Here is a 12244-nt window from a genome sequence, read left to right as displayed (position 1 = left end):
AAGCAGTAGAGGTAAAAAGCGTACGAGAGGTTGAAGGCGATATTACACAGTGCGTCGCTATAGAGTTTACACCAGATTTCAGATAAACTTAGGAAGCGACGTAATGTTCATATATTTGTGAATATGCCAATGTCTGCAAGAATACGTAGGTAATAATGGAATTTGGTTTACAGGTTTGAAAGACACCATCATTTTTTCGGTAATGAAGCCTTCAAGTGGAGAAAATACTGGACATCGCGTGAACGGACAAATATGTACGTACGTATATACAGAACATTTCCCAGTCACGTTGACCCGGTTCCCCCAGTCCACCTCAGTGACAGCCATTAAGTTTCACACATTGGAATGTTCCAGATGCCACGGGTATCCTGTTCGTGGGTCCATTTGCTTCCTCAAGGAGCGGCACACGGTCCATCAGCGTTGGTACTGCAGACGGGACCGAGAAGCAGTCTGCCGCGGTCGTAGACGCTGGGCGAAGACACCTTGAAATGCCTCAATACAGCACAGTGTCATCTGAATCCGTGGCTAGCAAATTTTCACGGCGAGGGCACCACAGAGTTCCGGAAAGTCACCGGTGGTGTAGCGACGAAACACATGTAGTGGCCGTGTTCGCGCAGCGGCAATGTTTAGGCTCAGATTGAGGTGAGCTGGAGGAGGTGCGATGGTTCGAGCGACGAGCTCTTTTCTATGTACAGTCGACGGAAGTGCTGTTTCTCGAGACCCGCTCTAAGAAGCAGAGTCCTCAGGAGTCCTGGTTCTGTGCAACAACAGCATCTCGGGGTGCCTTCTTGCACTCGCCGATCCACTGGGCACGCCTCAGCTTGTGGGACTGTTAGTGGAGCAGGAAAATAAGGGAAAAGAGGCAGTCAGCCACGCAAACGCAGCACAGTATTATGTGTTTCAAAAGACAAGCCTCTAATGATGCCTGCGGCTGAAGATCAGCTTCTTTGTATAAGTTAACACCTCTAACGCAAACTGAAGCTTAAGAAAGGAGAATCTAAGACAAGTAAGGAAACGGTGACGCAATGTTCTATTATGCAGAAATGAGCTAATCATAGCTTCTTATGGCTTTCCAAACGTTTTTCTGAACTATTCTCAGTCTCGTTTCAAGAGCGTAAATGCCAGCACTCTTGTAATCTGAGCATAGAAACTTTTGTACACTGAAACTGTGGCCACTAGACGCCATCTACAGTGAGAACAGAACCCTGCACGGCCCCTCGCGAGCGCATCGTTGGCGTGTGACGCGGCACACGCCAACAATGCGATCGTTGGCATTGACACGTTTGCGATAGGCTGTAGTGAGCCTCAAGCTTCTATAATGAACTTTAACCATATGCAGACATCAGTAAGCGAAACCTTTCTTACGTGAGACATATAATTGGAAATAGCGATCAAATTCTGTTTCCGCATTTTGTGTCTTGAATAATGGCAAATATACTCACAGCAACCAAGTCCCGGCCCCAGGCTCCGCCGCAGCTGCCATTGCAGTTGACGCAAGGCCGGTGCAGGGCGTAACCTCCGCACTCAGCACAATCCAGTGAAGCCTGGTCCTCAGACCAACTCACTCCGCACCTGCAGAATACAGAACACACGTGCTATTAGACTAGATACGCATCAGGCTTCCGACTTATCATTTGCCACAATTCTTTTTTAGAAAGCACGGGCGCACAAAGCATATGCATAGTTGTTAGATTAATGTAACAGGAGTTTGTGTGAACTTGTGGGCAAACGGGCAAAGGCCAGCCAAAAAAAATAACGATTTATTTGATCGACAACGTCAATATAGCTAAACATTAGCAAATTACAGGAATCGCTGTTAAGAGAGAATTTTTATCTATATAGGGAAAGTTGTAACAGCTATCAAGATGAGTGTCACTCGCGAGAGGCATTGCAGCGTGACTCCAGAAAGTTGAAAACATTGTGGATATAGCCCTAACACACCGTATTCACATTTGTCACTTCTTTTTGGAAGTATTTGTTGGAGCTCGCGGTATTGAGTGACCTTCATATTTTGCGGCACAGTTTATACGTCACTGGCATTTGGATACAACCAGAGCACAAAGGTGCATTGAATAGCGAGGACTCACGTGAAGCAGCAGTTGTACAGGCTCTTGAGGCCCTCCAAGGTGACTGCGTCGGCTCCTTGCGCCAGCAGCTCTTGCTCTGTCAAATCCTCTATGCTGTCCCAGCAGTTGTCCTGGTCCCAGCAGTTGTCCTGGTCCCAGCAGTTGTCCTGGTCCCAGCAGCAAGCCATTGAGTTGTGCGACAATGCCATCAGCATGGGGTCTGACTTAGAGTGCCGGAGGGACACACCTGCGCATGATCAAACAGAGCAGCCCGCCGGACATAAGCATATTGTGTGTCCCTTTTCAGAACAATTCAATTTTCAACACATAGCAAACCTGATACGATGACTGATATGAAATGTTCATTTCGCCACCAAGCCCTCCAAAGCGCCCATGTTAGCAATCATTAGGAAATCACTGACGATTATAATGTGGTTACAGCCCTCCGATTACACCCTCGTGCGCTCAGACCAGTCTCTGATGCGCTTTTGCGCGTTGACAGAAGAGTGAGAGTCGTTTCAGTAATAAGAGTGGTTGTGGTTCCCTTTATTCTTCGATTTTTCCTCGCCGTATATGATAACGGATGGAGATGACGACGGAATATAAGACGGAGTGTAAAAGCACAGTGCTTCAGTCAGCACGCATATAGCAACAGAAAATTTTATAACATGCTAGCGCGAACGCGATGTTCAGTCATCTCGTCTCCTTCCGTCTCCGCAACACTATTTACTCGATCTATCACGGCCTCTCAGAAAACAGCTCTGTCGCTCTACAATGACGAGCGCCTCTCTTTACGGCCTTCACGCATGAATGGCAGGCAGCCGTAGCCTTGTATATTGAAGAGCGTCTACTCTGCATTCCATTTTGCCGCATCCCGAAGTGAAGTACCGGCTGTCTGACAAGCAGGCAAGAACGGCAGGGAAACGAAAGGGAGGCGCTCGAAAGAAATTTCGATGAAGGCTGAGGCAATCTCGGCATACTGATGAACTCGCAAAAACGGCTTCCAGCCGAACTAACCGTGGTTCCAATATTGAAACACAAATAACTTAAACAGCGCAACAGGTATAAATGAGCGACGAAGTTTGCCGACAAAATTACGCGCGATTCCACGCTCCTTCAGTTGAGGTCGAAACTGCGACGCAGCATCGTCAAACGCATTGCATAGCAATTTCGTAAATAGCGCTCTAGAACGGCCCCGATGCCTCATCTTTTATGATATTCTCTCTGTACGTTATTTCCAAATTCGGTGCAGTGCGGACGACGGACTGACGTTTGGCCCTAGGGCCGACCGCTACAGGTTTCCTGGAACAAAGCCGCGCGCTTACAGACGCCGCTCGGTCCATGCGTACGACGACCCCGCGTTCCGCGCGAATTGAAGGTGCGCCACCGCACGCTTTCAAGGCCGCCGCACTGCTGCCCAACCCTAAAGGGACCAGCTGCGTACGTATTAAGTACGTAATTTATTTACCTCCTTGTTGGCACCTACTTCGAAGTGTGAAAGCGAGAAAACACATATAGCTTACCACTGAAATGCTTGTTTCTCAGCCTTCTTACGGCTCGTGTACGCATCAACTGAGCTTTTCCTAATTTTGAAGTGCGGGTGTCACATACGAGATCTGCGAGTGAGACTAGTTCGTGTAACGGGACAGTGCTTCGACTCACGCGTGACCGTTTCGACAGCACTCTTGTTCTTTAATATTTCAGCCACCAACTTGCCAAGATTTCGGTGATCTCTAAAGAAACATAGCTGATCGAAATTGTTCAGGGGCATTCTGTTAAAGCCTGGGTGCAGCTTGGGACAGTGTAACACATCATGAGTCGGGCAATTTTCACCAATTTCTGTTTCTTGCACGCGAACATTACAGAAGGCTAACAGATAATGGCACGCACGTCAACAATGAGTAAAAATGCTACTCTGCGCTTCCTGTTGCGCATGTTGCGGCATACCGACAGGCCCTGCCAATGTCTCCAAAACCTTCTTTAAACAAACCACCATGCGCGTTCGCCTAAATCTGAGGACCGCCAAGCTCTTCCGTGACATTCAAGTAAAAACCTCCTTTTCTTTCGGCGCTATCTGTATGTTTCGTCCTTCAGGAGAACGCAGAGAAATGGTATCGTGTTACGCGCCCGGAGACTGGCAGTGCGAAAGAAAAAAAAAAAGAAAGACGAAGAGCTTTCCTGTTAAATCTGCTTTCACGTCAACGGAGAAGAAAGGTGAAATATTCAGTCGGGAATTCCAAGTGCGGACATACGAAAATCTGATAGTGTTGTTTCAAGTTTTAAGTAAAAATGTGAAATTGAATGCGCATTTCAGTGAATAAGAATTGTCTTCATAGCTGGCCCGAGGAATCGCCGACAGCCCGCATAATTATACGCACTTTTCTTGAAATGGCGCAGAGAAATGTGGGAAAATTTATATAAATGGTTCTCACCTTTCTTGAAGACCGCGGGTCGCGATTCGTGCAGCGCTGAGGACGGGTAGCTCACTAGAACTCCGGTGGCCATCGTTAACTCCAAGAACTCGATGCAGTAGAAACAGCAGGAAACAGACAGCGAGTGCGACGTAGGTAAAGTCAGGGTCACAACTTCTCGTGGCTTCCTGGTCAAGTGACTGGAACAAAACAACCCAAAACTGCAGCCAGGCTTGGTGCGCGAGCGACACAGGTTTCGGTTCTGCCGATTAGATTGCTTGCGCACCGGAGCTTTGCTCGGAGACAACTGTGCCGGAACGCCGCCGGAGCAGACGATTCATTTGCAACGCGCCGCTAGCGCCGCGTAACGGCCGTTCTACGCGGCGCATGCGCAAAAGTGAGCGACGTGGCGCGTGCGTCGAGAGCAGTCGCGCGCCGCGGTTGTTTGGTCTCGCAAAACGGCGCGATTTGGAAGCTAGCGTTTCGCAACCGCCGCGATATAACGACTCTCGAGCCACAACGTGACCGCTCACGCCTGGTTTTTCCCTGGTGAAACGGGAGGACGCCTCTCCCTCGACGTTGCCGACGTCGCACGCCTCGCGCGTGTCAATATGCGACGCCCCGAGGAACCCGGGGCGTCGGCTGGATGACGACGTCAGCGTCTGGAAGCTGCAGAGGCCCGTTGTAGCTCTTCCCGCAACGTCGGTCTTCTCGCAGTACGGAGAATCGAGGAATGAATTGCGGAGGCGGTTGCCAAGAGTGCTTGGGAAAAAAAAACATCGCGCGTAGTTTCTTGCGGTTCTGTCCGGAACTGTCCGGTCGGAAACAGCGCCGCGTGCATAACACGGCAAGGATCTGCACATGCCCAGTGCCAACTGGGCTTGTCCGCGTGTTAATTCTAGCTCAGGCCATCAACAGATCGAGCATGTACGCAAAGAGTAACGCCTAGTTACAACAAAATCGTCTTTCTCGAAATATCGCTTCATTCGATGTTTTGTCGCGGTCGTATTCACAGTGCCTTTATTTTAGAAGAACTTCACATTGGCCTAGTTGGTCTTTACTGCATATCATATTGACAGCAAATAAAGACGGGGACAGAGGGAGAGCCCGTGCTGTTTATGTGTTCTCTCCCTCTGCCCCGTCTTTATGTGCGGTCAATATGATATGCTATATGCCTTTATTTTAGATTGGATTATTCGGTGTGCAATTGCGCCCACTCGTCTTATTACAAAGCAGGAGATCTGTACTGTCCACTGGCTGCCCTTTGCATCGAGTGGAGCGAGGGAATCCTCTTAGTGCCCTTTGCGATGACCCTTTGCGCTTTATTTTTTTAGTATCTGCCTGCACGGAGAGGCAGAGAGCGTTGCCAAGGTCTCTCCGCCACGTCGTAACGACAACTCCTTGAGCCTAAACGTATCACGTGGTGATAACCGGCTGATGATGCAGCTGCTTTCGGGCGCCGGCAGAATTTCGACACTGTCATGTCACCACTATCATGTCGCCACTATAATGAAAGGCTTTATTCCAATATATGTTTTACGAGCTTCGGTGCTCTTGGAGTGCTCGTGAAGCGCTAATGTGATCAGTTGAGAACCTATCTGCTATTAGCCAAACACCGCTTACTGGGAAGTCCATTTTCGGTCGCGATGAATTCGTTAAACCAGCTACTGCAGTTACCTAGATGCGCCACCCCCAATAGGAGATGTATAAATTGAACTCTCTCTGCTTGTGAATTCTCTCTTGATAAAGGCCCGTCCGCGGCCGAAACGTCAAATTAAAGGTTATTTGTTTTTGTATGTGCTCCTTGTGACTTATTAACTACCGGATTCAGATAATTACCACATACATACATACATACATACATACATACATACATACATACATACATACATACATACATACATACATACATACATACATACATACATACATACATACATACATACATACATACATACATACATACATACATACGAAAAGTCCACGATGGACATCACCACACAGGATTGTTTCAGCTGCGCAGGTGCTTAAAATCCAGAATTGGGAAACCGACGCAGCTGCTTGGAAAGAGCGGCCGCATATGTTTGAAGGTCAAGGTCGCGGGAACATCGGCGTAAACTGAAACAGAGTGAATCGAATAGATTAGCAGCATAGGACAGGCACCGTGTTTTCATCGTCAGCAATTTAAACAATACTGAAGCTGCACGAAAGGTAGTCTCAAATGCGGAAATTCGTCAAATGAATGGGGGAACAATGGATACAAAAACGAATTAACTTCGCCGAAAACAGCTACCCAATGAAGACACGTGGCGCGTCTTATAGAACAAAAACGTGATCAAAAGGAAGCCCTCAAGCAATTATATGAGATGTTACAAAACAGCTGACGGTATACTTTACCGACTGCAACGTGAGCGCAGCGTCGACATGCCTTCAGCGGCGCATCCTTAGAACAACCATGAAAAGAATGCACGAGCAGACGCAGAAAGGCTATCTTTCTTTCTACCTTTATTTCTTCCCCTCTTTCGTTCTTCCCTGCCTTCCTTTCCTTCTCTTTTTAAATCTTCTTATATATTGGGCAGTCTTCCCACATTAAGTAAATAACGTAAGCGGGAAGGGAGGCTGAACAGAAAGCCATGTAAACAATTTCGGCGAGACTTCTCTACGCTCTAGCTGTGCTGTTGTGAGCGCCCGTTTGCACCTATTTTTCGTACAAGCTTGCAACGGCAACAAAAGCAACAAACAGAAAATAGGAAAAGAAAAAAGAAAACACCGCCTCTACAATGTCACTAGAATGGCACTAGAAGGATGTTTTCACTAGACGATTTCAACATGCAAAGATGTAAAACGACTCTCGTGGTTGGAAGTGTTTTTTTTTTTTAACCAATAGAATACATAGATATATTTTATTCCTCCTTCCACGCTGACCGGCTGCAAGTTCAAGGTATACGAGCAAGGTCAGAAACTCTTGTTCTTGCCTGAACAGGCGCCAAGTAGGCGGCACGAAGGGCCGCATGACAAAAGAAACTTGTCGGGCGACCGTCATATTGTACTTGTTCGTCCTTGTGGTTCTAACATTTTTTTTCTTTCTGGTATTCCTATTTCCACTCTTGCAGAAGTTAGCCTTCTTTTTTTAGCCTTTTTCTATTATGTTTCAATTTTTTGCCCATGACAATGAACTGACTCGCTAACATTGAAACCACAAGTGACTTCGGTCTTTTGCTTTTCGTTTCTTCGTGGGTAGGACATTTCTGTTTTCTTGATCAAGTTCCGAGCTCGTCTACTTAATGTTTACAACTGGCACAAAAAGAAAAAAAAGAATAAGAAATTTCTGACGGGTGCCCCGTCCGCAGAATAAAGGGATACAAATCATGGCAAGAAAGAATTTATAGATTTGTCTCTAAACACAGCAGGAGAACTCTCTCTCTCTTTCTCTCTCTCTCGACATTTCTGTTATGCAAATTGGCGCCAGCGTAATCTGAATAGTTCTTTTCAGAAGCTAGTTTGCACTACTAAAGGCCTGAGAAATTGGTCACAGAAAGGAAAAACTAAACACTATAGCATAATAAAAAATAACGTTTCAACACTTTTCCAACCCCGCTATATATATATATATATATATATATATATATATATATATATATATATATATATATATATATATATATATATATATATATATATATATATATATATATATATACTGCCGTTCGTTCGCAAAAACAAGTATGTATTTCGTTTCTTGCTTATTTCTACTCTTTTTCTCTTTGAGATTGCGTGGCGCTGCACTATGACAGCTTCTCTTGTACACTGCAGGACGAAACGGATATATTGTTGCAGTCACTCTACCTTTTTTCTCCACACAGCTGTCAAAAAATAGGGTTGTTTCTCACGTTCTTACTAAAGAATAGTGTTTTTTTTCGCTGACACCTTGCCACATATTTTGCTACCTGATTTTGTGTGCGATCATATATTGTCGTTCTTGCTTAAGTTTACGAGAAGACAGCCTTGTTTTTCGGCGAACAAACTTTCACAATTTACCTAATATTCTCTGCTACACCGAAACGGGAGGCTTTCTATAGGATAATGGAGAGTACTGCTATAGCATTTAGTTATTGCATTCTATTTGTACGTGTATGCAGTCAGGTTGGACAGTAAAGTATATTCGTATGTACAGACAGACTATACAAAGGTGGCGGAGTGTTCAAGTGTGTAAGAGGCATGGTAAATCTAATTACCGGCAACGAAAGATGACCGGTGCTGCCTCGAAGGCATTGTTGCAGAGATCACTCGTGGAGATTTAGGCTGCGAGAATAATGATGTCTGACTATCCCGCTCATGACCTTCACAATGGCCTACAACCCGACGAAGGCATAGTTGCAGGGTCACCGATCTCTCACCGCCAGCAGCGTTGACGCTGCTGATGAGAATCGGTACCAGACGTTAAGAGACATCTGCTGGCGCCCACAGAGGTCGTCGACCAACAGAACTTTTGTGCCATAGGCAGTACAAAACAGGCCAGAGTACAAGGACCGACAACGGGTGCTCTCCCGTCGTCTATGTCTTGTGTTTATGACAGTCATTTCGCCGCCTGTAGACAAGGATTTTTATTAACTAGCTCAATCGCAGTCATATTATGCTAACAGGACTGAAACAACAGCCTCTCGCGCTGATAGAATACCATGAATTTGAACCAGCTCAAACCAATACGATGCCGAATCGCACTGTTATGTTGGAAGCGGCGAGGTCTGAATCGGCTCTCCGTACCCACTTCAGGCGAAGAATCCTGCTCCCTTTACTTGGCCAGTGGTCTAAATGATGGCGTTATTTACAATTTAAAATATCGATATGTTATGACTCGTTGTACAGGTCGTTTTAGAGATCTATGGCTCTGCTACAAAAGTCATTAAGGTGATTAATAAATTTGGATACTAGAAGTTTGAAATCTAAAAGTTCAGTTTATTCATACACAAAGCAAATATATGTCTAGTATAGAGACGAGGGTCTCAAAGAATTAATACTGAAAACGGGACCCTCGGTTAGAAACTGCAGCAGAACTATACACTTGTTGGCAGCATAACAGTGGATGACGTTATGATATATTAGATAAAAGAAAACCTAATGTTAATAAACAAAGAAAACCCAACAACCAAAGGTCTATTGCCATGTGGTGTAACAGAAGTAACAACAGAAGTGTAAAAGATTATGCAAATTTTACAGGTACAATACAAGGGCATAGTATAACGTCACGGAAGGCCGCTAACGTACGCTCTAAAGCTTAGTATACACCTTGGTACGGCATTTATAGTGCTTCCTGGGAGCTATAATAAGACCTGCCCGATGTGCAGTTAATTTGAACAGTATTGATTGTTACGGATGCAACATTGAAGCTCCCTCGAGCAATCTTTATAGGTCTGTAAACATTGCTCTCCACGTCCTTAATGCGGCCTCGGCAATGACGGCGAGGGTACTCGAACGCTGACGAGGTTCAGCAAGGTCAAATGCTTTCACGTGCGTGCATGTATACGTACGTAGAAACCAGGCAACCAGCCTAGCTGTGTTTGTCAACAGCCCGCGCGTATGCGCAGTGTCCCTATGTGTCATTGTGCGCCTATACCGTGCTGTGCGTACTGCGCTCCCATCCGTGGCCGACAGACTCGCGGCGGTAGGTCCTCGCCTGCTGCTTCCGCTAGCACCCACCCCTCCCTCCATCTACCCTTCTTTCAGCGCTATGGAGTTCCGCGAACGTCACGGTAAGGGTGCCACTACCGCAACCGACGTCGTAGTTTGTCGTCATCGTCGCGTCGTCGATGCACCTTCCTTTGTCAACGCAGCCACTGAACACGGGATGGTCGACGTGGCAGCGCTGCTGGAGGAAACAATCTGCCAAACGGATTTCCTATGTATTCCACCACCTCTGCCAGGGCACAGGGAAAAATATGCAAGAACATGAAAGTACTGTTGTAAGCTACACTTACAGCGGCGCCCCAGATGGCACTGTGTGTGTGCGCGTGAGCGTGCGCGTGTGCGTATATGTGTGCGTGTGTGTGTGGGAACAGTAATCGCCATGGCTAGCCGGCTGACCAATCAATTGCACACAAAACCAATTACATACATCCCGTCGTCCTACTTCCCCACCGCTTGGCCTGTGAGCGAAAATAACACGATGAGTGCCGCAAACAGGTGACAGGAAGGTGTAGGAGTTATTTAGTCGAACCTGGAAAAACAATACGGTGCGAAAAAGAATTAAACAGAAGTTAAAAAGCTTTTTGTGTGCAAGGTAATCAGTGATCTTGTGTTCGCTGGGGTGCACGAATAGTCCTAAAAAAAAAAAAAAAGGTTTTCGCGCACTTTATCTCGTATTGACGTGATGGCAGGGTTGACACTGACGATCGTGATGCACGGAAGATGGGCGTCCAGATGTTTTGTTTCGAGCGGTGGAAGTGTGCAATGAACAACCACAAGGGCGTTTACGAAGATTCATGGCAAATCGATGATTGCGTGGGCCAACACACACACACACACACACACACACACACACACACACACATATATATATATATATATATATATATATGTATATATATACTCGTGCATACACGGCTCTTTTATACAAACCAAAGAGCAAACAAAGAAAACTAAAATGGCACATCAACGCATTCCTCGCAAAAAAATAGTGCTACGTCGGTAAGTGTTTTCAAGCATATTCCTACCGAGAAGTACGTCAGACCTGCGAAAGATAGGAGGAAACACAAAATAAATATACTTTTGTCTATAGCTACGACGAATGCAGGCGGAGTTCCATTGTGTGGTAAACCATTGTGTATTGTTGCATTCGAGTACAGTAACGATAATCCTCCTGGAAACCGTCAACTTCTAGAAATACTGCACGAATTCACGAGAACAGAGCAGGTCTATTGTACGACGGTCGAACACGGGCAAACGACAAAAGAAAGCGAGAAGCGACGAACACACACGCAGAGAAATGCGCAGAGAAAACGACGCCACATACAATAGCGCTGGCTGTCACACACTTGCTTTCATCCAAAATGCAAGAAAATATGTTCGCGACTAACGCAGAAGCCTACGCAAGGACAATACGACTCGAAAGCAACAATGTTCAAGAAAACGAAAAGAAAGATAACGCGGTTCCTCGTGCATATATTGTGTGATTATATATAGTTAGTGTCGTGAGCGACCTGAATGAAAGGACATATGCGGCTGCGTTAAAATAAGTGCACGTATTCGGATTTTCATTGGCCTTCCGCTTGATTCATCGTGCCGTTTCAAGCTCAAGTGCCCTCGCATGTCCTTCTCAGCTTTTTGCTTGTGTTCCTATGGCGAACGTTCCCGGTGACTGCTTCGGACCAACCACTACGGATGGTCGAGTTAAGCTTATGTTTCGATGTTTCAAGTCCCTTGTGGAGTGAGTGCACCATCTTCCCGCGCAGCATCCTACGCATTCTTTCGCGCCAGTAAGCACGACTTAAGTGAAACGAGACACACTAAGCTGGTGCTGAAGGCTCCTTACGTAGCGATGTAATTGAGCGCGTTGTTACTCCTTAAGACGTCGCCTCTTCTCTGCCTATAGGCCCCTCTCTGCTGTTTGCCAAGCTCCAAACCACTGGGCCAACGCTGTCTCTGAGGTCCAGGGCGACCGTTCCTAAAGACGCGGGATAACGACGCCATCAGCGACACGCAATTAGTGCCTGCACGTGTCCGAAGTTCTATAGTAAACGACCTAATCAGTATACTTATGAAGCAATTTCC

The 12244-nt window shown here is 46.3% G+C and overlaps 1 protein-coding gene across 1 annotated transcript; it reads right to left on the bottom strand.

Moving 5' to 3' along the window:
• Positions 1-261: 261 nt before the first annotated feature.
• Positions 262-4798, bottom strand: LOC142579488 (protein pinocchio-like). The gene is made up of 4 exons (XM_075689730.1): positions 4499-4798; positions 2088-2313; positions 1443-1572; positions 262-829 (listed from the first exon to the last, which is right to left on the bottom strand). Exons 1-4 carry the CDS (start codon positions 4569-4571, stop codon positions 743-745), a joined length of 516 nt encoding a protein of 171 aa, XP_075545845.1. The 5' UTR covers positions 4572-4798; the 3' UTR covers positions 262-742.
• Between the last annotated feature and the right edge of the window lie 7446 nt (positions 4799-12244).

The sequence above is a fragment of the Dermacentor variabilis genome, chromosome 4 (assembly GCF_050947875.1).
Source record: "Dermacentor variabilis isolate Ectoservices chromosome 4, ASM5094787v1, whole genome shotgun sequence".
Classification (NCBI taxonomy): domain Eukaryota; kingdom Metazoa; phylum Arthropoda; class Arachnida; order Ixodida; family Ixodidae; genus Dermacentor; species Dermacentor variabilis.
The sequence above is the reverse complement of the archived record's forward strand: the minus strand, read 5'-3'. Positions and strand labels throughout refer to the sequence as shown.

What these genes read in the sequence shown, in the direction of transcription:
- LOC142579488 (XM_075689730.1), bottom strand. Translation starts at nt 4,571, where the DNA reads ATGGCCACCGGAGTTCTAGTGAGCTACCCGTCCTCAGCGCTGCACGAA. An exon ending in ACCCGCGGTCTTCAAGAAAG is followed by an intron (nt 2,314 to 4,498) that starts GTGAGAACCATT and finishes GATCATGCGCAG; the next exon opens with GTGTGTCCCTCCGGCACTCT. An exon ending in CTGTACAACTGCTGCTTCAC is followed by an intron (nt 1,573 to 2,087) that starts GTGAGTCCTCGC and finishes TGTATTCTGCAG; the next exon opens with GTGCGGAGTGAGTTGGTCTG.